Below are 25419 nucleotides of genomic sequence, written 5' to 3' on the forward strand. Positions count from 1 at the left end.
TCTGGGGACTAGTCGCGGCTTCATTCTGGTCGCTGCTAATTTTTCAATACGTTGAAGCCGCCATGGAGAGTGGCGAGTGGTAGTGGATCGCCAGGGGCCGTAGGTTGTAGCCGGTGCTGACCGGTGAATTTCATTGGCTCATTGGGAGAAATAAAACATAAACAGTAGTATTCAGAACCAAGGTTAACTGACTGGTAATGTTAAATGATTCACAGCCGTGTATCTCTGGCTTCTTAAAAGTTGTCTCCACTCCTTCTCCCTTCTCTCCCCCCCCCCTCCCTTTTAAAGGACTTACATGACCCTTCCCGTACACTGTGCTTTCACCGTCTTAATTACAGCGCCAACCTTCCTGTTCATCGCGGTGTGTGTCTGTATCACACTGGCTTTGCACCGTGTGAATTTCACTCAGACAGACCTCCCCCCCGCTTGCCCTGTTCCCCACCTGCATAACTGGCTGGTGAAGAAAGCTGTGTGTGGGTGGGTGTGTGTTTCCACTGTGACAGTTGCCGTTCCAGTCGCTAGTTTTTCAACGGCCTGCTACGACGTGACAGTCACCAGCAGACACTTCAAAAATCGCTTAAGTGGGACTGGCCCATAACTCTCAGATCTCCTTTTAAATCTTTACCCTCTCCTGTTAAAACTATGCGCTCTTATTTTAGATTACTCTTCCCTGGGGGAAAAAGGCGACCGTTGATCTAGGATAGAGAATCGTGATTTTCTAAATCTCTACAAGGTCATTCCTCAGCCTCCATCTCCACAGGGAAAACAGTCCCACCTATTCATTCTCTCCCATATCACCCTGCAGTTCCGTCAGCGATGTGAATCTTTTCTGCATCCTCTCTTAATCACATCCTCTAGCGTAGCTACAAGTTATTTAACATTTCATGTTAAAATGTGTTTTTGAGTTGTCTGTTGCTTTTAATTGTATGACTGACCAGGCCAATGAAATTCCTCGTATGTTGCAAAAAATACTTGGCGAATAAAGTGTGTTTCTGATTCTGATTAGTGTAGCTACAAGAAATGCACACAATGTTCCTGCTACAGTGCCACCAACGTATTGTTCAGCTGTAATATACATTTCCAAGGTTTGCATTCCATCTCATGAAGCCAAACATGCCATGTACCTCTCCACCAGTTGCCTACCCTTGTCACCACTTTCATGAAATGATGTACTTGATTCCCTCGTTCTTAGTTTAGAGAAAAAGCGTGGGAATAGGCCATTCGGCCCACCAAGTCTGCACGCGAACAGTATCCTACAGACACCATTAACGATCTTATCAAGCCAATTAACCTAGGAACCCGTACGTCTTTGAAGTGCGGGAGGAAACCAGAGCTCCCGGAGAAAACCCACGCATGTCACGGGGAGAACGTGTAGTCAGATTTGAACCCAGATCTGTGGCGCTGCAAGGCAGCAACTCTACCATGCTGTCCCAGGTCTCTCTGTTCTCCAACACTCCCCAGGAACCTGTCTTTCACAGTGCACAGCTCTGATGTTCTCACTTCATACTTGTCGAAGTTAAAATCCATCTGTCGTGCTTTGGCCCACTTTCTCAGTTCATCCCAAGTCCTGCTATAGTCTCAGTCAACCTTTTTCACTGTCCACCACATCACCAATTTTGGTGTTATCAGCAAACATATTTCTCATGTCATCTGCATTCTCATCTAAGTCATCAATATATCGGAAAAATAACAGTGGATCCAGCAATAATCCCTGCAACACATCCCTAGGCCGAGACCACTGGTCTGAAAAAAATAGACAACCTTCTACTAACATTCCCTGACTCCTTCCACCAACTAATCATGTTCTATGGTATATGGACACACTGATCTGATCTGTATTTATGACAACAATATCTTGTTGTGCTGCAGCAATGCAAGAATTTCATTGTCCTATCTGGGACACATGATAGTAAACTCTCTTGTCTTGACACTTGGTAGCGGATGACACTAAGCTGGGGGGCAGTGTTAGCTGTGAGGAGGATGCTAGGAGGCTGCAAGGTGACTTGGATAAGCTGGGTGAGTGGGCAAATGCATGGCAGATGCAGTATAATGTGGATAAATGTGAAGTTATCCACTTTGGTGGCAAAAACAGGAAAGTAGACTATTATCTGAATGGTGGCCGATTAGGAAAAGGGGAGATGCAACGAGACCTGGGTGTCATGGTACACCAGTCATTGAAAGTAGGCATGCAGGTGCAGCAGGCAGTGAAGAAAGCCAATGGTATGTTAGCATTCATAGCAAAAGGATTTGAGTCTAGGAGCAGGGAGGTTCTACTGCAGTTGTACAGGGTCTTGGTGAGACCACACCTGGAGTATTGCGTACAGTTTTGGTCACCTAATCTGAGGAAATACATTCTTACCATAGAGAGAGTACAGAGAAGGTTCACAAGACTGATTCCTGGGATGTCAGGACTTTCATATGAAGAAAGACTGGATAGACTCGGCTTGTATTCGCTAGAATTTAGAAGATTGAGGGGGGATCTTATAGAAACTTACAAAATTCTTAAGGGGTTGGACAGGCTAGATGCAGGAAGATTGTTCCCGATGTTGGGGAAGTCCAAAACAAGGGGTCACAGTTTAAGGATAAGGGGGAAATCTTTTAGGACCGAGATGAGAAAAACATTTTTCACACAGAGAGTGGTGAATCTCTGGAATTCTCTGCCACAGAAGGTAGTTGAGGCCAGTTAATTGGCTATATTTAAGAGGGAGTTAGACGTGGCCCTTGAGGCTAAAGGTATCAAGGGGTATGGTGAGATGGCAGGTACAGGATACTGAGTTGGATGATCAGCCATGATCATATTGAATGGCGGTGCAGGCCCGAAGGGCCGAATGGCCTACTCCTGCACCTATTTTCTATGTTTCTATGTTTGACCTTGTCCAAAGCTTTGCTCAAGTTCACAGTCAATGTATAGTTTTATGTTTTAGAGATACAGCGCGGATACAGGCCCTTCGGCCCACCGAGTCTGCTCTGACCAGCGATCCCCACATATTAACACAAGCCTACACACACTGAGGACAATTTACACTTATACCAAGTATACAAACCCAAGCCAATTAACTTACAAACCTGTACATCTTTGGAGTGCGGGAGGAAACTGACGATCTCGGAGAAAACCCACGCGGTCACGGGGAGAAGGTACAGACTGGGTACGAACAGCACCCTGAGTCGGGATCAGCAGAGTCCAGTGTTGAAATGTGAGGGAAAAAGAGTTGAATATCTAAAGACAGGCCGTTAAGGCAGCAACTCTACCGCTGCGCCATAATTTAGAACTTAAGCTTTGGGCTTTGTGTCGATAGTAACTCATGAGGATTGAGGAATGGAAGCCAACCACTGTGACTGTGAACAGTGGTGACTATACATCCTGAAGGGTTTGGAAAGGTAGATGTAGGGAGTTGAATGTAAAACTAGATCAAACCCTTCTTAAAAACTGGTGGTCGTCCATTTAAGATGGCGATGATTTTTTTTTTTTTGTTCGCTCAGGATTGTGAATCGTTGCAGCTCAACGGGCACTGGGGCCAGAGTCTTTGAACATTTTGAAGGCGATGAAGAGATTTATGATGTGAGGATATGAACAATGCCTGGGGTAGCTGCAGCTCTGGAGCTGAGTTTACAAACTGGTCCCTCGTGGACTATTGAGTGATCGAGTGGATTTGAAGCGCCAAATAGCTTAGCTTTGTTGCAAATTCATTTGTTCTTGAATTGAGGTACATGGATTTGGATCAAAATGCATACTGAGTCTGACGAATACTGTATGAATGCATGCAGCAAAGCTGGATCTTAGCAGGAATGAAGCACATTTTTGATGTCTATTTGGATATGAAAAGAAAATATTCCTGTTGCAAGATGATTACCTTTGGATTAGAGCATTTCTTGTCCTTAGATATTCCACTCATTTCCCCTCGTTTCACCCCTGGACTCTGCTCATGATTAGATGGTGAATTATGAGCTATTGCCCATTAGATGGCTGGTGGAATTTGGCCAAAGGAGTAAAGAAAATGTGGCAAAAACTAGCTTTCTTATTCTGCTCATAGAATTGGGGGAAGTTAGAATCCTAGATAATGGATAGAGGTAATTCAAGCCCAGCATCTCTGTGTAGGGCAAAGAAAAAAGCTTCTTGACTTGGAATGGACTGGAATACTTTTGTCACATGTGACAAGGCACAGTGAGATTCTTTGCTTCCATACCCGACGAATGCAGTCGTCGCCACATACGGCACTGACAAAGTTTCAAAGTACCCCCGTGCTGGGTCCCTCTTTCTTTCGTCCCCTCCCCCCACCCGTTCTAGCCTTTCTAACCTTCCTACACTGAAACCATCTGAAACCCTGTAAGTTCCATCCATCTCAAGTCCACGTGTATTCAAACCTTCTGCTCATTTCCCTTGATACCGCTCATACAGACTGAGCTCCAATCTCGAGGTGGGCAAATGTTACCTCATCTCCGCTTTAATACATTCATCAATTTGTTTAAATCTGTGCCCATGCTCTTTGATCCCTCCATGAAGGAAAATAATTATTTTTATTTCTCGGTCTTGGGCCTTCCTGCTTTTATTTATCTCAGTTGGTGATTAGTTTATTATTGTAGCGTGTATGGGAATACAATCAAAAGCTTTGTTGTGTTGCTATCCAGGCAAATTATGCAATACGTCAGTACATCAGGTGGTGCAAAAGAGTAAATAAATAACACAGAGCAGAGTTTGGTTTAGAGATACAGCGCAGATATAGGCCCTTTGGCCCACTGAGTCCGCATCGAACAGCGAGCGATCCCCACACATTAACACTAGCCTACACACACGAGGGACAATTTACATTTATACAAAGCCAGTTAACCTACAAACTTGTACGTCGTGGGAGGAAACGGAAGATCCCAGAGAAAACCCACGCAGGTCACGGGGAGAACGTACAAACTCTGTACAGACAGCACCCGTGGTCAGGATCGAACCCGGATCTCAAGCACTGCAAGGCATTGACTCTACACTGAGCCACCATGCCGTCCCGAGAGTGTTACAGCTGGAGAGAAAGTGTGGATAAAAGAATGTGCTAAGGGCACAACAAGGTTGATGGGAAGATCAGTGTTTCATTAGCAAATGAGAGATCCTTTCAAGAGTCTAATAGTGGGAGGAAGCCTTCTTGAATCTGGTGGTGTATGCTTTTTTTGTACCCTCTGCCCGATGGGAGAGGGGATAGAGAATAACAGGAGTGTGCATGGTCCGTGAAGTTGGCTGCTTTCCTGAGTCAGCATGAAGTATAGATTGAAGGCAGACACAAAATGCTGGAGTAACTCAGCGGGACAGGCAACATCTCTGGAGAGAAGGAATGGGTGACGTTTCAGGTCAAGACCCTTCTTCAGACTTTTCAGCTTTAAGGTTCTGTCAGAATTGAAAAAGTTCCTTTGTTTCTGTTTGATTGCCCTCATTAATATGTAACTATCAGCCCTGAATGCACCTTATCAAAGATACCTGCTTTATCTGTCCCTCCCCACCCTTTTGCAATTTATTACCTGTTCACTCTGTCACAGTTGTGATGGAAATCTTTGACTTGGTTTCACTTTCTATAGATGCAGCCTGATCTGCTGAATGATTGATCAGTATTGATTCGTTACTCGCTTACAACAATTTTACAACAACAATACGGTTTTATTCGTCACATTGCACATAAAGTGCAAGTGAAATGAATTTGTCAGCAGCGGTACAATGATAAATAACACAGAAACACAATAAAAATGTAACACAAACATCCACCACAGCATTCATCACGGTGTGGAAGGCACAAAAATTGGCCAGTCCTCCTCCATTTTCCCAGTGGTCGGGACCTCCACCCTCCGCAGCCGTTGCTGCGGGCGTCCAGATGGTAAAAGTCAAGGTAAGTCCAGAATCGGCTCTTCCCCACCGAGCGGAGACCGTGGAGGGCACGCCCGCTCCAAGCCGAGAGTCCGCGCTACGCCCGCTGCTGAAGCCCCGGGCGCGTCTCCGGGAAAGGCTGCGCCGATCCTCGCTGTTAGGCCACGGGGGAGGCAACCTGGAAATAGTCGCTTCTCCATGGAGGAGGCGACCAAAGCAGTTTCCCCCCCTATCCCCCCCCCCACATAAAACACACAGAGGAACATTAAAAACGCACTTTAAAACATACTAAAAAAACAAAAAAAGTAGAAAAAAAACGGACACGCTGCTGACGGCTTGCAGCGCCCCCACCGATTTATGATAAGCTTGAGGTGGGGAGAGAGAGCAGAATAGACAAAGAATTACTGAGTCGGAAGAAATTGTGACTTGCCTTATCCAAATAAAGCTAATTTTGCAATGAGATAATTAACATTTATCTAAAAGTAGAGGAGCTTCAGCTATTTAAGGGAGTAAAGAGATCCGTGTTTAAGAAGGAACTGCAGTTGCTGGAAAATCGATGGTTTACACAAAAATGCTGGAGAAACTCAGCAGGTGCAGCAGCATCTATGGAGCAAAGGAAATAGGCAAAGTTTCGGGCCAAAACCCTTCTTCAGACTGATGTGGGGTGGGGGGGATCTGGGAGAGAAGAAAGGAAAAAGGAGGAGGAGGAGCCTGAGGGCTGAGAGAGAGATAGGAAGGGGAGGAGACAGCAAGGGCTAATAAAATTTGGAGAATTCAATGTTCATGCCCCCAGGATGCAGACTCCCCAAGCGGAATATGAGGTGCTGTTCCTCCAATTTCCCGTGGTGCTCACTCTGGCCATGGAGGAGACCCAGGACAGAGAGGTCGGATTGGGAATGGGAGGGGGAGTTTAATTGCTGAGCCACCGGGAGGTTAGGTTGGCTAATGCGGACCGAGCGGAGGTGTTCAGCGAAACGATCGCCCAACCTCCGCTTGGTCTCACCAATGTAGAGCAGCTGACATCTAGAGCAGCGGATGCAATAGATGAGGTTGGAGGAGATGCAGGTGAACCTCTGTCGAACCTGGAACGACTGCTTGGGTCCTTGAACGGAGTCGAGGGGGGAGGTAAAGCGACAAGTGTAGCATCTCTTGCGATTGCAAGGGAAAGTGCCCGGGGAGGGGGTGGTACGGGAGGGAAGGGAAGAATTGACCAGGGAGTTACGGGGTGAGCGGTCTTTGCGGAAATTGTTCTCTACTGAATAATTCTGTATTGCTTTTTACTTTCTGACATTGCTTCAAGTGTTAGTTCTTGGGCCCATTGCTTTAACTTCAGACAGAAGGGTCTCGACCCGAAACGTCACCCATTCCTTCTCTCCAGAGATGCCCCCTGTCCACTGAGTTACTCCAGCATTTTATATCTATCTTCCATTCATTGCATTCTTTCATCTAAATCTGCCACAGATGTGTTTCCTTAAAAGAACTGTTACTTCTACTGTTGCAAGATTATCTGCAATGCTTTGGCATTTAAGGAATGCTGATGTACTCTGCATTATTGCATAACTTAATTATGTCATAACTTTACATGCAATCTACTTGCATTTCATCCAGTTGAATCCAAACATGGATTATCACAAAGCAAGCTGGTGAATGCTCTGGTTCTGCAGTATGTATGTCTCATCAGGCCCTGTTAAGCATGGTTGTTCGACATCAACCATCAACTTTATGCTGAAGACAGACACGTAAAGCTGGGGTAACTCAGCGGGTCAGACAGCATCTTTTGAAAAGGGATAGGTGACGTTTTGGGTCGTGGCCCTTCTTCAGACTGAGAGTCAGGGGAAAGGGTAACAAGCGATTCCTAGGGTGATATAGAGAGATATAGAACAAAGGAATGAAAGGTATACAAAGCACTTAATAATGAGAATGGGAACAGGACTTTGTTCGCTGCGGACGAGGTGAAAACGAATTACAGACCATGAAACTCAACCAGACGGCTTTGAAGGCTTCCCCATCCAGTCCAGGAGGCTGGGGAGACTGGGTGGAGAGAGAGAAGGGATGCTGGGGTTACTTGATGTTAGGCAAATCAATATCATTCACTGTACCTCGGTACACTTGACAATAAACTAAACTGACTGACTCGCACCACAGGGTCATAAACTGCCCAACAGCCCCATCAACCTAGTCCTATGTATTTATAATTTGCTTGGACTATCAGAGAAGGGAGAGTTTGACAATTGCTTCAGGCAAAGTGTAATCTCATCACTGGGATAAAGTTGAATTGAAGTCATATTAGTCGTGGCACATTTGAACTGTGTTGCTGTGTCATGGCTTGTGTGAGCAGTGAACTTTGTCACTGTGAGGTGTGGTGCGGTTATTATACACAGTGTCATGTTGTGCATCGTATCATGGCGGGGTGTGTGTGTGTTGTGCAGTGAGACAGTGGGTGAATTTGTTAAAGACTGTACAAGTATTGGGAAAGTATTTTACGAATGGACCTCATTTCCCCAGTAAATGGAAACTAGGTCCATTTGTAAAATACTTCACCGATACTTGTAAAGTACTTAAATACACCCACTGTGACACAGTGGACAGGGGCCACGGTTTATTTTATAGAATATAGTCACGGCCCCTGCCTCAACTACATGGTGTATTAGGTATTGTATGTAAAATACATTGTTCATATTTACGTTGGTCAACGTCACCAATTATGACTATAATGTACACTGGGAGAATGGATGTTTCAGCAAACTATCCAGAAACATCATCTGATTTTGATATGAGAATGGTAGAAACAGCACGTGTAAATAGTTTTCTGTTCACCAGTTTTATGTTGGTGATATTTGCATTGTACATTGTCCACTTATTCTATGTTGCTTACTAGTCAGAGTCTTGAAGTCATGCAACATAGAAACAGGCCCTTCGGCCAAATTTGCTCCCTGCCAAACAAGGTGCTCCATCTACACTAGTTCCACGTGCCTGCGTTCGGCCCATATCCCTCCAAATCCTTTCTGTCCACATGTCCTTTAAATGTTGCTATACATATAATAAAATCATGGGAGACCCCTTCCACCCCTGCAACGGACTGTTCCAGCTGCTACGGTCAGGCAAACGCCTCCGTTGCCATGCGGTGAGAATGGAGAGGTTGAGAAGGAGTTTCTTCCCAGAGGCCATTCGGACTGTAAACGCCTATCTCACCAGGGACTAACTCTACTGAACGTTTTTCCTTCCATTATTTATTATGTAAAAGAATATTTGTGTTATGATTGTGTTTATAATTTGTTTGGTTGTTTCGTTGTTTGTCTTTTGCACAAATGTCCGCGAGCATTGCCACTTTCATTTCACTGCACATCTCGTATGTGTATGTGACAAATAAACTTGACTTGACTTGACTAACTCCTGCCTCGACTAGCATCTCGTTCCGTATGCCCACCATACACTATGTGCCCCCTCATGTTCCTGTAAAATCTTTCCCCTCTCACCCTAAAGTTCTGTCCTCTGGTTCTTGATTCCCCTGCTCTGGGTAAAAAAGAAATCTCTACCCCATCTATTTCCCATCTGATCTTATACACCTCCCTCGATTAGATCCCTCCTCATCCTCCTGAACATTAAGAAATAAAGTCCTGGCCTGCTCAACCTCTTCCAATAGCTCAGGTCCTCAGGATATGGCAACATTCTAGTAAAGAAAAAATGTTTTGATTTGTTAAGACATATTGCATGTTAATAGGCCGGCCCTTTGACTCTCCGAGTCCACACCAACCAGCGATCCCCGCACACTAACACAATCCTACACACACTAGGGACAATTTACACTTATACCAAGCTAATTTACCGATGGGGAGAATGTACAAACTCCATACAGACAGCACCCATAGTCTGGATCGAACCCGGGTTTCAGGGCATTATTGCAGCAACTATACCGCTGCACCAGCGTGCCGCTCCACGTTTAACATTGTTAAACTATTTGCCTCCTTGTGTGCTTTGAGTGCAGTCTATTTGGTCAAATTTGTAATCCCAACTGAGTTCAGCTTTCATGAACTTTGAATTTTCACTTATCTTTAAAAACTCAACAGTTAAAGACAGAATTGTTGGTTAAATGTTTCTAATGATTTATTTTGCAAATGTTCAAGACTCTGGGTGGGTTTAAAGAGTAGATGCTGTAGAGGTTGTTTGCCCGCGTAAAGGAAGTCAAGAAGGAAGAATCAGAGTATCAGAAAAAGTGGTTACCATTTTAAGCTTGAGATGAGAGCAAATTTCTGCACGTGTTCTGAATCTTTGGAATCTCTATAAACCGATAGAAGATGAACGTGCTCACGGAGGAAATAGTACGATTTCTAGATCACAGGAGGAAATTCAATTTAAAAAAAAGAAAACTGAATGTGGAACCAAGGCCAAGATCAGATCCATCATGATCTCTGAGTGGTGGAACCAAGTCGAGGTCTACTCCTGCTCCAAATCTCTCCTTTTTCCTCTGTAATTTGGGCTTGAGAAAAATGCAACAAACAAAAAATGTTGAAGAATATTAATGGCAATGTTGGCATTCCTCTTAAAAAAAAATCTGGCAACTTTTATAGAAAAGGAAATGTTTTGTTTCAGCTCAAAGGCCTTCCATCACAGGATATATTTGACATGCACAAGTTTGAAGGAAGAGGAGAGCACAAAAGGGTGACAATTTGCCATGAGAATCTATTAGTCCCCTTCTCACTCTATGAGTGGATTAAGATTTGTTCAACTAACTTTTCTAATCCTGATGTTTAAACTGAGGCACATTTTCCTACTAATATTACTAGTTTAACCAAGATGTACAACAGTGCAATAGGTGGGTAGACTCAAAGTGCTGGAGTAACTCAGCGGGTCAGGCAGCATCTCTAGAGAAAGGATGGGTAACGGTTTGGGTCTGAACCCTTCTTCAGACTGAAGGTAGAGGTGGGAGATAAGAAATAGCCAGAACAAATCTGGACTGGTGACACTACTGGGGTGATGGAGAGGGGAGGAGGGAGGACAGGGAGGATGTTACTCAAAATTAGAGAAATCAACGCTCATACGCCTTGGTTGACAGCTGCCCAAGCGAAATATGAGGTGTTGTTCCTCTAATTTGCACATGACCTCACATTGACAGTGGAGGAGGCCCAGGGCAGAAAGGCCCAAGCACAGCTCAATAAGAAATAAATTTGAATACATATTTTGAAATGTAGCATAACCAAAAATAGCATAACCAAAAATGAAACAAATAAAAGATTTTAAAGAATATTAATGAAAATGTTGGAATTCCTCACAAAATGCAGAGTTTGCTCTAAAAGCTGTGTAGGAAGGAACTGCTGATGCTGCTTTACACAAAAGATAGACACAAAATGCTGGAGTAACTCAGCTGGTCAGGCAGCATCTCTGGAGAGAGGGGATGGAGAGAAGGATAGAAAAAATCCTTCTCTCTAGAGATGCTGCCTGACCTGCTGAGTTACTCCAGCATTGTGTGTCTATCTTCTTTGCTCTAAACACTGGTGGGATAAAGACGTTTATCTCGCTGATTATTAACTGAGAAACTCTTAATGTGCAGCACCAGTAACTTGCATTGCATCTGAACATTGTTGTATTGAAAGACCAGGGGACAGTTTGGCCTACATTTTATGAGAGTGCTCAAGGGTTATGTGCAAGTTGTTCAAGTCACAAGTCCGTCAGGCGTGATCATTGATGTCAAGGCCAGCATTGGTTGTCTATTCCCAATTCCCCCTGAACGTCAACCACCATTGGGTGCATCTGGAATCTCAGAAAAGGGCAAGGATTTCCCTCAAGAACCCTGCTATTGCAATTTTATTTTTGGTGTGAGGGAGTAGGGTGTATTATGAAGTTCTATTCCTTGAATTCTCTTCACAAATGCTTTTTGTCTCTGTTCTTCCAGGTAGTCCAGTCCCTTGGGTTTGCTATTTACCGCGCGCTGGACTGGGGTTTGGATGAGAATGAGGAACGGGAGTTGAGCCAGCAGTTGGAGCATCTTATTGACCAGATGGCAAACAATGACTCTGAAGGCACCAATGGCATCGCTGATGAAGGATACAGTGGGCAGGATGATGACGAGGAGGGTGATGCCACTCCACGCCCAATCAGTACGTTTGAACAAGTCATTAAGGCATGCACTGAACATCTGGTGGACCAAAGTGAAGCTGATGCACATTTTCAAGCTGTCTGCAAGGCTTTATTTGCGGAAACATTGGAGTTACAAACATTCCTCGTGAAAATCAAGGAAGCTAAAGAGGTAAGATGCGGGTTTTTTAGGGTTGAAGAATGGTGGAGGTGGCAATACTTATTAATCCTGAGCACTTCGCCTCCATACAAATTTGTTTCCAAATAATGCTTTGTTCACTCTCAAGCCCTGTTGAGCACGAGAGGAACACTCTTATCTCCGAGGTACTAGATTGGTGTTATCTCAATATCTTGTGACGGCACGGTGGCGCAGCGGTAGAGCTACTGCCTGACAGCACCAGAAGACCCAGGTTCGATCCTGACTATGGGTGCTGTCTGTGTGGCGTTTGTATGTTCCCCCGTGACGTGTAGGTTTTCTCTGAGATCTTCGGTTTGCTCCCACACTCCAAAGACATAGGGTTTGTTAGGTTAATTGGCTTTGTATGAATGTATAAATGTAAAATTGTCCCTCGTGTGGAGGGTAGTGTTAGTAAGTAAGTAGAAGCCCTGTCCCACTGTGCGAGTTCACCCAAGAGCTCTCCCGATTTAAATTTAAAAAAAAAAAAAAAAAAAAAAAAAATCTAAACTTGTGGTAAGCACATAGAATGAACGTAGTGGATACGTTGGAGCTCGGAATGTCTCTTAGCGCTAACGGCAGGTACTCCACTCATGAAGACTTTTCAACATGTTGAAAAATGTCCACGAGTAAAATATACTCGGGATGTAAAAAATGGATTATTTTTAACACATAGTCAAACCGTAGTAGCTCGTGAGTTTACCGTAGTAGGACCTGGCGTCCTATATCACTATTGTATGTTCATGATGGAAATAAGAATACTCAGTATATCCATTACCTTTGAATTGTAGTTTTATGTAATCCTCCCATCATTTCTGAGTCCCATTTCACAATATCTACCAGACATACAGAATGTTGCAAGGTAATATTTTGCCCAAACTCAGCTGTATCTTTCTATCTCAATAAATATCACAAAATATGCCATTGTTTCAGCCACATTATGACAAAATATAGAATATAGGTTATTTGCAATCAGTCACCCCATCCCAGAAACAACAGTACTTAAAGAAGAACATTTGTTTTACTAATTTACAATTATGTACCATACATAGTCCGTTGATCCATATCCAGCATAATGTTGTGATAATTGCATAAAAGGTATTATTGTCTAAGAAATTTGTTGTGGAATGATAATCCCAGTACTCATTTAGGCGAGTCCCAAGCTATAGAGACTTTACCCCACCCCCAAACCCCCTCGCCCGATCTTCAATGAACCTACAATTTCACCAATCTTTAACACAACTGCTGTAATGTTTCCTTCCTATCAAAATCTCTGTGTAGCATCTCTGCCCCTATCTTCAAATTCCCACTTTGAAATAAAATACAACTTTTGACTAAAAAAATGTGCAGAGGGAGGCTACAGATTTTGGCCTGTTGAGTAGAGCAACTACTCGTGGATAAAAAACTGTTTTTATGTCTGGCTGAGGCAGCTTTGACAGTCTAGAGTTGCCTTCCAGAGGGAATGTGCGGGGATCGATGGTCGGTGTTGACTCGGTGGGCCGAAAGGCTGGTTTCTGCGCTGTATTTCTAAACTAAGCAAAACTATTCCCCACATCTATAGAGTTTATTTTCAGGTTCCATTTTTTTTGGTGCAAATGTTATTAGGAGTCCTGTTATGTTATTAACTGTAATTAGATTGTCATTAAGCCGAGCAGTAATGGGTCTGTCCCACTTATGCCATTTTATTCGGCGACTGCCGGCACCAGTCAACATGTTGAAAACCCAGCGGCGACCAGAAAAAGGTACGACTCTTTTGGCGACTACTCACGACCGCACAGGCGTCACCGCGGCGACCTGCGGCGACTGTGACCAGTGTCGTGTAAGTGGGACAGGCCCTTAAAGGTTGTCGTCTTAAATATACACAACTACACAGCTTCTATAATGGACGAGGCCAACTAGTCCAACCACCCGTCCCATTAAAAATAATCAATTAGGTAACGGATCTGTGGTTTGTTTTCAGTTCCCTTCATCGGTTTAATACCAAGTAATAAAATAATTGCAGGACTCTCTTGCAGTTGAGTGGGAGCTGGAGTAAGTTTGGGGATAGTCTTAAACTCATAGAACCACTAATAATGTCTTCACCACAAAAAAGCATACCACTTGAACAAAATGTATCTACGTGATCTAAATCAATGGTTGTTGATGCTATGATCTCATTTTTAAATAATGTACCCGTTGGTCTGCTTCCCTTGTTGAACGTGGTTTATTGCATTGCTTCCTAGCAAAGTAGGTTTTGCCTGTACATTATACCCTTGTTTCAACGGATCCTTTTATAACCAACTTTGGTTATAGTGGGCAGACCTGTTGACCTACTCGCACCATCTCCCCGCTCTTACAGTCCCGGCTTCCGATGTTACCCCGACGTGCAAGGTGCACCAGCGAGCTCTTCTTCACCCACTGCACAGTCCTTTGATATGGCTGTTGTTGGGGCTCAGGTTGTAGCCCCCTGAGGACAGTGCTCTCTTCAGACCGTGGCTACCGAGTGGACATGCTCGGTCACAGTGGGGATTCTTCCCCCTTCCCCCCCCGATGGGGGATCACTACAGGATGAATGGGTGGATCGCTACAGGAGGCCCACCGTGACTGAGCGGGTCCTGTCGGTGGTGGCGGCCTGACAAAGTGCTGCTGGCCAGTGGCTACAACATGAACCACAACAACCGGCCGGTGTGGCACCTGTAAAGAAGGGCTTGCTGGTGCTGACCAGAGGCATTAATGCCTGGTTTTAAGGTGAAATAACCCAAACTGCAGGAGTAACTCAGCAGACTGAATCGGTCTGAAGAAGGGTCCCGATGTCACTTATCCATGTTCTCCAGTAATACCGTCTGGCTCACTGAGTTACTCCAGCATTATGTGTTGTTTTTGTGTATTAACCACCAACTACAGTTTTTAAACTACATACACCGATAATATCTTACATGGTTATTATGGACATTTGGCAATAACGGACTCCATTCACCCCCCCATTAAAGTCCATTATAACTAAGGTTAAAGGGCCTGTCCCACGAGCATGCGACTCCATGCGGCAAGCACGACCTAAAGCCCGCAGCCGCCTCGACGCCGTACGCACGGAGGTCGAGTGAGTGACGGGCGTACGGCGTTGAGGTGGCTGCGGGCCGGCAGGCCGTTACTGCGCGGAATTTTTGAACACGGTCAGTTTTTCGGAGCCCCAAGCGATGTCGGGACCAGCTCCGCACAACTCCATACAGCTCCGGCGATCGAAGTGGGACCGGCCCCGCGAGGCCGTATGGCTCAAGCAACCACGTTAGGCCGCACTTGCCGCGTGCTGGTGGGACCGGCCCTTTAGGTTGCGCTTGCAGCATGGAGTCGCATGCTCATGGGACAGGCCCTTTACTGTGTGTGTTCAGCAAGATATGCCCATTTACTGGAATATCGTGCATGTACGCACAGAATTAATTCTGTGTTAAGAACAGGACAGCTTGCAGATGAGCCTTCACAAATGTTGCAGCGGTAGTGTTGTGGCCTTGCTAGTGACCTGGATTCAGTCCTGATTATCGATGCTGTCTGTACGATATTTGTATGTTCTCCCTGTGATCTGTGTGTGTTTTCTCCAGGATTCCACACTCCAAAGACGTACAAGTTTGTAGGTTAATTGGCTTGGTGTAATTGTTATTTGTCCCTGGTGTGTGTAGGGTAGTGTAAGTTTGCAGGGATCGCTGGTCTGCATGGACTTGGTGGGTCTGTTTCCATGCTGTATCTCTAAACTAAAGTTCTTAGGTTAGGCCTGAACATGGAGGTTTGTCTACTTTTTATGAGAGTGATAAAGAATTATGTGGAAGTTATTAAGTCGCAAGTTCAAAGTAAGTGAACATTGATATTGAGGCCAGCACTTGTTGTCCATTCTAAATTGCCACTGAACTGAGGAGACAAGTTCAGAGTCAACCACCATTGATGCATCTGGAATCTCATATCTCAAGGATTTCCCTCAAGGACCTGAAAGGATTTCTAATCAAGACAAAGGGTCTCAATAGACAATAGGTGTAGGCGTAGGCCATTTGGCCCTTTGAGCCAGCACCACCATTCAATGTGATCATGGCTGATCATCCACAATCACAGGGCTCTCACTTAACTTTTTTTCCCTGTTGCCAGCCGGGCAACCTAGGCAGCTTTTTAGGTTGCCAAATGACAGCTTAGGTGGTCATTTAAGACGGTTTGCATGACTCGTGCAATAATGTGCTCGGACGAAGTGCGTAGTTACCAGTCGGAATTATGCTCAATGAAGCTTTCACATATTATTTCCGCTTCAAATAAAGTCACAAACTAAACATATTCACCGAACAAGACATGATATATCCCACAATGACATGCTGCAAAATTATAATACAGTATCTCAACTCTTTTTACACACTGCAATTAATGCAATTTCTATTATTTCTTTCCACTTCCAAACAAAAAGTGGTTGGATTATTCAGCGTATGATCAACCTGTATCAATAAATCCTGGACCATGGTCACAGATATGCTTAACCATGCACACTACAGATTGATGCAAGCATGTTTTCTGTGAAGGACCGAACATTACCATGACGTGGCCATAGCATGGGTCATTATTGCTATTGGTACAGAAACACTCTCGCTTCCCACATAATTTATCCACAACAAAATATACAGGTTGCAAGGACATTTCTAAAGGCATTTTATGATAATAGCTATTAAAACAGACTATACCCATCTGACAGGTTAAACATTACACTAACTAACAAGAGATGGCCAAAGGACATAACTGCAGCAAATGTTCTTTTGGTAATATGTTTAAAGGTGTCAAAACGCCACATTACCGGAGATTCAGGTTAGATGTACGTGTTGTGAACAGCAATGAAGATACCCAGTTTGCACGCACCAGATTTAAAAAAAATTATTGATAAACGCTGTTGCCATCATTCCCACTTCAGAATTGACGTTAAATTTAAACTGAAATATCTCCTGATCAAATTTGTGATGTAAATGACCGACTGTAGAAGTAAAATCTGGATAAATCCAACGTATAGTTGTGAATGTTGCTCATTAAATAACTACAGTACTGACTCCATATTAAGAGCATTGATTTGCCGTTAAAATGAATTCTGTAATAACGCGTCAACGGCAGCAGTGACAATCGAACACTGCGGTTTTAATGTTTCACGTGTTCACAATTTAATTAATCAATTTTTATGGATTAAAACAAATAATAACATTGGGAATTAAAACACGTTTGATTGCATTCCGTTATCAAACATAGTCAATGTTCGCTCTGAAGATATTTCCAGTGGAGTAGGGTCGGGGGGCAGGGGGGGGGGTGAATCAGTGCGGGATGGATAGATTGGGGGGGGGGGGGGGGGGGTTTGAGAAGGCAATCGGTGCGGAACAGATGGATTGAGGCAGGGGAATTAGTGCGTCTTGGAGTAGGTAAAATTGGGAGGGGAGAGGGGTTGAATGGGGGGGGATCAGTACGGGATGGACGGGGAGTGGGGTCTGTGCAGGATGGATGGGGGGGATCAGTACAGGATGGATGGGGAGGATCAGTACAGAATGAATAGGGGGGAGGATCAGCGCAGGATGAATGGAGGGCACAGTACAGGATGAATGGGGGAGGGGGGTGTCGGTACAGTGTGGATCGGAGGGTCTCTGTAGGATGAATGGGAGTACACTACAGGATGAATGGGGGGTCACTACAGGATGAATGGGAGGATCGCTACAGGATGCATGGGTGGTTCGCTACAGGATGAATGGGGGGGTATCAGTGCAGGATGAATGGGAAGGCACCAAAGTCAAGTCATCTTCCTCTAATGTTCCCCAATGTTCACCCGTGGTTGGGGCCTCCCCGAGCCCTCCGCAGTCACTGCTACGGGCGGCCCAATGTTCAGGCCCGCTCTCTGGGGTGATGTAAGTCTGACGTCGGGGCTGGGGGGACCTCCTCAGCGGCCTGGACATTAGAGTCGGCCACCTCCTACCGGAGTCCGCGGTTCCCAAAGTCCGCAGGCCGCGCTGGGCGGAGATGCAACACTGGCGGCCCTCAGCAAAGGCAGGAAAGGCCGCTCCGATCCAGGTGGTAGGCCGCGAGGAGGGGGGCGAGGACGCGACTCGGAGAATTAGTCGTGTCCCCGCCAGGAAGCGGCTGGGAAACAGTTTCCCCCTTTCCCTGCCCCCCTCCCCCACATAGAAAAGTTAAAGTTTCCCCCAAAATCAGACTTTAATCTAACTAAAAATTTAAAAAAAGATTGAAAAGCCAAACAGGCTGTAGGCAGACGCTGCCGTCAATGCGGCGCCCCTAGTGGCGGATGGATTGGGGGATTAGTATAGGATGGAGGGAGGAGCAGTGCAGGATGAATGGGAAAGGGGGTCAGTACAGGATGATTTGGGGGACCAGTTTAGGATTGATGGGGAGTGGCAGGAGAATCAATGTGAGGTGGATAGGGAGATCAGCGCAGAATGAATAGATCGGGGGGGGGGGGGGGTAGATGGAGAGGGGCGCACAGGGGATGTCAGTGAGGACTGAATAGAGGCGGGAATGGGGATCAGTGCTGGAGATGGAGGCGGGATGGAGAGGAGTGGTCTCGGGATAAGGGGGGGTGGAGGGGGGGCATACGAGAGAGAGAGTGAGGAGTTGGGGAGGAGGGAAGGTCAGCAAATATTTCCTGCCTTCTCCCCATATCCCCTGACTCTGCTATCTTTAAGAGCCCTATCTAGCTCTCTCTTGAAAGTATCCAGAGAACCTGCCTCCACCGCCTTCTGAGTCTTGTCCCGAAACGTCACATATTCCTGTCTGCCCCGCTGAGTTACTGCAGCTTTTTGTGTCTCTCTAGGAAATGTGATTTCTGATGCAGAGGCTAGCATAATTCTAAATTTGATATTAATTTCCCCGGCTGCCATGGTAGATTTCAATCTCTGGCTGCTGGACCTGCTGGACTCGTTCATGCTCACGTTGTGATTGTACGTTAACTTGAAGCTCAAGTTCCAAAAGCAATGTACTCCAGTTCCAATGTGTAGGAAAGAACTGCAGATGCTGGTTTAAATCGAAGATTCTCCAGTTCAAGTAGCAATGTTACTTTTTGTTTTAAATGTACTTGCCCATTAGTAGATCGTCCATCTTAAGGGCCTGTCCCACTTAGGCTATTTTTAGGCGACTGCCGGCGATTGTCTTAGTTGTAGCAGGTCGCCGAAAAACCGCTGACTGGACCCCTCTTCGACATAAAACTTTAATTAGAATCATTACTTTAACAACAAAAAAAAAACTAAGTCAGCACCGGCGACAACTTGCATTAACCTGGCGACAACTTCTGGTTTGGGAATTGCTCTGCCCAGGACAAGAAGCCTCTGCAGAGAGTAGTGCATTCAGCCGAACGCACTATGGGAACTTCACTCGCCCCTCTGCAGGAACTATACATCAGAAGTTGCAGATCCAGAGCCAGCAACATTATGGGGCTTCCACCCCAGCAACAGACTGTTCCAGCTGCTACGGTCAGGCAAACGCCTCCGCTGTCATGTTGTGAAAACAGAGAGGATGAGAAGGAGTTTCTTCCCAGAGGCCATTAGGACTGTAAACTCTTACCCCCCCCAGGACTAACCTAACGTACCAATTAACTGTTGTGTCCTTAAAATTGCTGTTTTTTTTCTCACAAATCTGTAATTACTGAAATTCTGTTCTATCCTGTTTTGTAGTTTTTTTGCATAATCCGCAAGCATTGCCACTTTTTGTTTCACTGCACACCTTGTATGTGTATGTGACAAATAAACTTGACTTGACTTGAGTTGCGTTAACCTGGCGACAACTACGACAGCACCAACATCAGGAGAAGTCAAGCTACGCTCATTGGTGTCAAACCCACTGTCGCTGACTGTCAGCGAAATATTTTCCACACGTTGAAAATCCAGCGGTGACCAGGAAGACGCTGCGACTCGTGGGGCGACTGAGGAGACGACTCATGACCATGCAGTTGACACCCTGGCGACCATGTGGCAACTGCCTAGTCGCTTGTAGTCACCTAAAAAATGTGCCTAAGTGGGACAGGCCCTTTACCAACCCCATTACTCAACTCCCGACTTCATTTCTTTCCACTGTGTCCAATCACTCTAACGTGATAGACGTCATGAAAAACAGCAGCTGAAGGTGTGGTTGAAATTGCACCCATGCCACTCCTTGCCATGGTATGCAGTGTCCCTGGTTCAGTGCTTCAGGCTATTTGTATGCCATGGTCACAAACATCAAACATACTTGAAATCCTTCAGGGAAGTGGAACGCCCGGGTAGATGTCCAAAAATACCAAACCCAGTTTAATTGCCAAAATCTTGCCTCTGATTTGCTCGTCAAGAATTTAAACACACCAAATTCTGAATAGCTATCCAGAAATAGCCATACTCAGAGCTTCATACTAGTATTCCAGGAAACAAACATAGGGCACTGTTTCCGCAAACACAATAGAAAATGTTCCTGATTATCAACTTTGTGTGCTCATGACACATCCGTAATTGTAATTTAAGGCTTGGCTGTTTGATCTGGTGATATTACTGGTGGCTGTCCAGCCATTCAATGGTACAATTGGTGGGTCTATTACAATTCCACAATGGGTCGACTGGGCTTGTATTGTACTGGAATTTAGAAGGGTTTCTTATAGAAACATATAAAATGTTCCCGATGTTGGGGGAGTCCAGAACCAGGGGTCACAGTTTAAGACTAAAGTGTAGGCTGTTTATGACTGAGATGAGGAAAAACTTTGTCACCCAGAGAGTTGTGAAGCTGTGGAATTCTCTGCCACAGAAGGCAGTGGAGGCCAATTCACTGGATGTTTTCAAGAGAGAGTTAGATTTAGCTCTTAGGGCTAATGGAATCCAGGGATATAGGGAGAAAGCAGGAAGGGGGTACTGATTTTGGATGATCAGCCATGATCATATTGAATGGCACCTGTTTTCTATGTTTAATCCTGCACCTATTTTCTATGTTTCTGTCATTTGCAGGAAATCTAAATGGAGTGGTGTGTTCTTTCCATATGAATAGCTATAATGTGTTCATTTCAATGTTTTGCATATGCAAAAGTTCCTTGTGCGGAGGTCAGTCGAGTGATGGTCTGCTGGCTCAGCTCCACAAGGCCTTGCTGTGTTAATCCACCTTCATTGTCAACCTTTAAACTTGTTAAATGTAGTTTCACTTTCTCGTCTCTGACCATCTCCTGGAGGTGACATCGGTCTTTGTGCAAGATGTCAGCTCCGTTCATTTTAGATTATTGTCACGTGCACCGAGGTACAGTGAAAAGCTTTAGTCGCGTGCTAACCAGTCAGCGGAAAGACAGAGCATGATTACAGTCGAGTGTACAAATAAGGGAATAACATTTAGTGCAAGATAAAGCCAGTAAAGTTCAATCAAAGATAGTCCAAGGGTCATCAAAGAGGTAGATAGTAGTTCAGGACTGATCTCTGGTTGTTGGTAGGATGGTTCAGTTGCCTGATAACAGCCGGGAAGAAACCGCCCCTGAATCTGGAGGTGTGCGTTTTCACACTTGTATACCGTTTGCCCGATGGGAGAGGGGAGATATTATTCCAGCCAGTACAGTGCTCTGTCTGCCCTTGATAGCCCATAATTGGATGTTGTCAAGAATAATCACTCCTGCCTTCCCCAAGAGTTCAGTCTATTGCCCCCCACTCCCCCCGTTTACACCAGAGCTGTCGTGGAGTTGTGGCCAAACCCCATGAAACCTAAACTGACCGTTGGTGAGCAGATTATCAAAATTAAGCACTGTTTGATGCGCTGCTCACAAGCTGACACGTTGGTCAATGGTGGATTGATAGGGCAAGAGTTAGTCAAAGTGAATTGATCCTTTTTATGAACAGTGGCTACTTGAGCAAGTTTCCACATTGTATGGGGAAGGCTAATAGTTTGGCCAGAGGCACGACCATTCCTGTCCACGACAGTTTAGTGCAAGGTAAAGCCAGTAGGGTCCGATCAAAGATAGTCCTAGGGTCACCAATGAGGTAGATAGCAGTCCTGAACTACTATCATGGACAATGGGAGATGAGACTATCTTTGATCGGACATTACTAGCTTTACCTTGCACCAAACATTATTCCCATATCATGCATCTGAACACTGCAAATGGTTCTATTGTAATCATGTATTTATGCTTACACAAAAAAGCTGGAGAAACTCAGCGGGTGCAGCAGCATCTATGGAGCGAAGGAAATAGGCAACGTTTCGGGCCGAAACCCTTCTTCAGACTGATCGGGGGCGGGGGTGGGTGGGGACAAGAAAGGGAAAAGGAGGAGTAGCCAGAAGGCTGGAGGGTGGGAGGAGACAGCAGGGGAGCTGAGGAAGGGGAGGAGACAGCAAGGACTAACAAAATTGGGAGAATTCGATGTTCATGCCCCCGGGGTGCAGACTCCCCAAACGGAATATGAGGTGCTGTTCCTCAACTTCCGGTGCTGCTCGCTGTGGCCATGGAGTAGACCCAGGACAGAGAGGTCGGAGGCGGAGTGGGAGGGGGAGTTGAAGTGCTGAGCCACCGGGAGGTCAGCTTGGTTATTGCGGACCGAGCGGAGGTGTTCGGCGAAACGATCCGAAATGAAAGTATTTATGCTTACTTGGTTAGCATGCCACAGAAGCTTTTCACTGTACCTCGGTACACATGACAATAAACTGAACTGAATCCATAACCACTGCTGTGTCCAATGGACGGCATTCTTTTCATTTTGTGGATAGACAAAAATGCTGGAGAAACTCAGCGGGTGAGGCAGCATCTATGGAGCGAAGGAATAGGTGACATTTCGGGGCGGTGGGGGCGGGAAGAAGAAAGGACGAGGTGGAGACAGTGGGCTGAGGGAGAGCTGAGAAGAGGAGGAGAAAGCAGGGACTACCTGAAATTAGAGTAGTCAATGTTCATACCGCTGGGGTGCAAAGGCCCAAGCGAAATATGAAATCAAACTGTTTTCAGTGACAGAGGGGCTCAGGATGTGGCTGAGATTCATTATTTGACAGTTGCAGCTGGCAATCATTCGAAATGTTTTTGCTTTGTCCTTTGTACTCTAGTTGGGCCCACCATAATTGTAAATAGGAATGCTCGCAAAGCCTCATCTCGCATTGTCCATGAAGTCCATGTACTTCTGGTGGCACTGGTGCCAGCAGCCTCCACCTACAGCCCGGTATCTTTTTGTTTTTTTGTTTATTTAGTTATGTAAAAGTGTGTTTTTTTGGTGTTTTTATGTGGGGGAAGAGGGCACGGTGCGGGGGATACCGTCCTTCAGCCACTTCCTGGTGAGGACGCGACTATTATTCGAGTCGCGTCCTCGCCCCCCCCCCCCCCCCCCCACAGTGGCCTACCTACCTGGATTGGCGCGGCCTTTCCTGCCGGGATCGACCGGAGCTCCAGCAGCGGCGGGACAGCGCTGAAACATCGCGGGGTTGGCGATGCCTTATTGGGGGTCGCCGTCTGGAGCCCGGAGTGCTGGACCTGCTGCACCGACATCCTGGAGCTGCGGTTTGCGGAGCTCCCAACGCGGGCGGCGCTGATGAACAGCGCGGGGTCCTGCGACTCTGCCCGGTTCGGCCTGCGGACTCAGGAGCTGCAGACTCCGGCAGCGGGAGGCGGCTGATCAGGAGGTCCGGGCCGCTGAGGAGGAGGATGCTCACCGTCGGGGTGCGGCGTCGGCGTTCCACCAGCCCGGCGTGAGGGCCTGAACATCGGGCCAACCGGGGCAGCGACTGCGGGTGCTCGGAAGGCCCCGACCACGGATGAACACGGAGGGGAGGCTGGCTGGACTATGGTGCCATCCTCACCTTGGTGCCATTTATGTTATGTTGTGTCGTGGACTTTCTGTGTTTGTGCTTTTTTTAAAATTCAATTTCAATTTTATTTTTATTATGTTTTATTATTTATTTATTATTTATTTTATTTTTTTGTGATTTTTTTTTTTTATGATACTGCCTGTAAGGGAAATTCATTTCGTTGTCTCAAATTGAGACGATGACAATAAATTTGAATACAATACAATACAATACAAAGAATAAAACTGGATGAGTCATCTGTTGAGACTTTTGACACACAGTCAAACAAAAGGACTTTTGGCCAAACTGTAAGACCTATTCCAGTGACTAATATTAATGTGATGGTCGGTGTGGAATCAGTGGGCCGAAGGGCCTGTTTCCGCGCTGTACCTCTAAAAGTGAAACTAACACTGAAGACAAATCAAGCACCAGCATTCTGTAAGAATAATTCTATTCTTCTAGAATTGTATCTTGCAGTTGGTGCATGTAATTGTCAAGTGTTGCATCTTCAGTTGCATGGGAAGATGCATTGGGGCAGGGCAGGAAGCAGTGGATGGAAACAGACCAGTGAACAAGGGCATCACAAAGGGAGTAGTCCCTATGAAATGCAGGGTGATGGGATTAGAAACATAGAAAACATGGAAAAATAGATGCAGGAGCAGGCCATTCGGCCCTTTGTGCTAGCACCGCCAGTCAATATTATCATGGCTGATCATCTAAAATCAGTACCCCGTTCCTGATTTTTCCTTATATCCCTTGATTATATTGGAACTGCAGTAACGATGATGGATCATAGGTTTAACTTTGGGTTAATAAACTTTAGTTAGTGATTGTCACACGTACTGAGGTACAGCGAGAAGCTTTTGTTTGCATTCTATGGAGGCTGGTTTGTGTGATGGGCGGGACTACATCCACAACTCTGCAATTTCTCGTAGTCTTGGATGGAGCTGTTCCTAAACCAGGCTGTGATGCATCCCAATAAAATGCTTTCTGTAGCGCATCTGTAGAGGTTGAAGGTCGTTGGGGACATGCCGAACTTCCTAAGTCTTGTAAGGAAGTGGAGACATTAGTGTGCTATCTTAGCCATAGCCTTGATGTGGCTGGTCCAAGACTAATTACTGGCGATATTTATTCCTAGGATCTTGAAGCATTTGCCCATCTCTACTTCGCTGCCATCAATGTAGGGGTGTGTGTACTGCTTCACTTCCTGAAGTCAATCACAATCTCCTTCGTATTGGTGACATTGAGGCATAGGTTGGCATCTTGACACCAAGTTACAATGTTCTCAATCTCCTTTCTGTACTCCGTCTTGTCATTATTTGATATCCGGCCCACTATGGTGGTATCACCTGTGAAGTTGTGGATTGAGTTGGGCTGGGATTTGGCTACACAGTCATGAGTGTATAATAGGGGGCTGAGAACGCATCCTTGCAGGGCACCAATGTTGAGGATTATCGTGGAGGATGGTTTGTACCTATCCTCACTCATTGTGGTCTATTGGTTAGGAAGTCGAGGATCCAGTTGCAGAGGGGAGTGCAGACTCTAAGTTCCACGAGTTTGGAGATGACTGTCATTGGGTTAATGGTATTGA

The 25419-nt window shown here is 45.6% G+C and overlaps 1 protein-coding gene across 1 annotated transcript in view; it reads left to right on the plus strand.

Moving 5' to 3' along the window:
- The window catches only part of spire2 (spire-type actin nucleation factor 2), a 110406-nt gene that overhangs the window by 27055 nt on the left and 57932 nt on the right, over positions 1–25419 (plus strand). Inside the window, exon 3 of the mRNA XM_055649034.1 lies at positions 11727–12080. Within this exon, the coding sequence (XP_055505009.1) occupies positions 11727–12080 (354 nt within the window). The remainder of the gene's footprint in view (positions 1–11726; positions 12081–25419) is intronic.

This window comes from Leucoraja erinacea, chromosome 17, assembly GCF_028641065.1.
Source record: "Leucoraja erinacea ecotype New England chromosome 17, Leri_hhj_1, whole genome shotgun sequence".
Lineage (NCBI taxonomy): Eukaryota > Metazoa > Chordata > Chondrichthyes > Rajiformes > Rajidae > Leucoraja > Leucoraja erinaceus.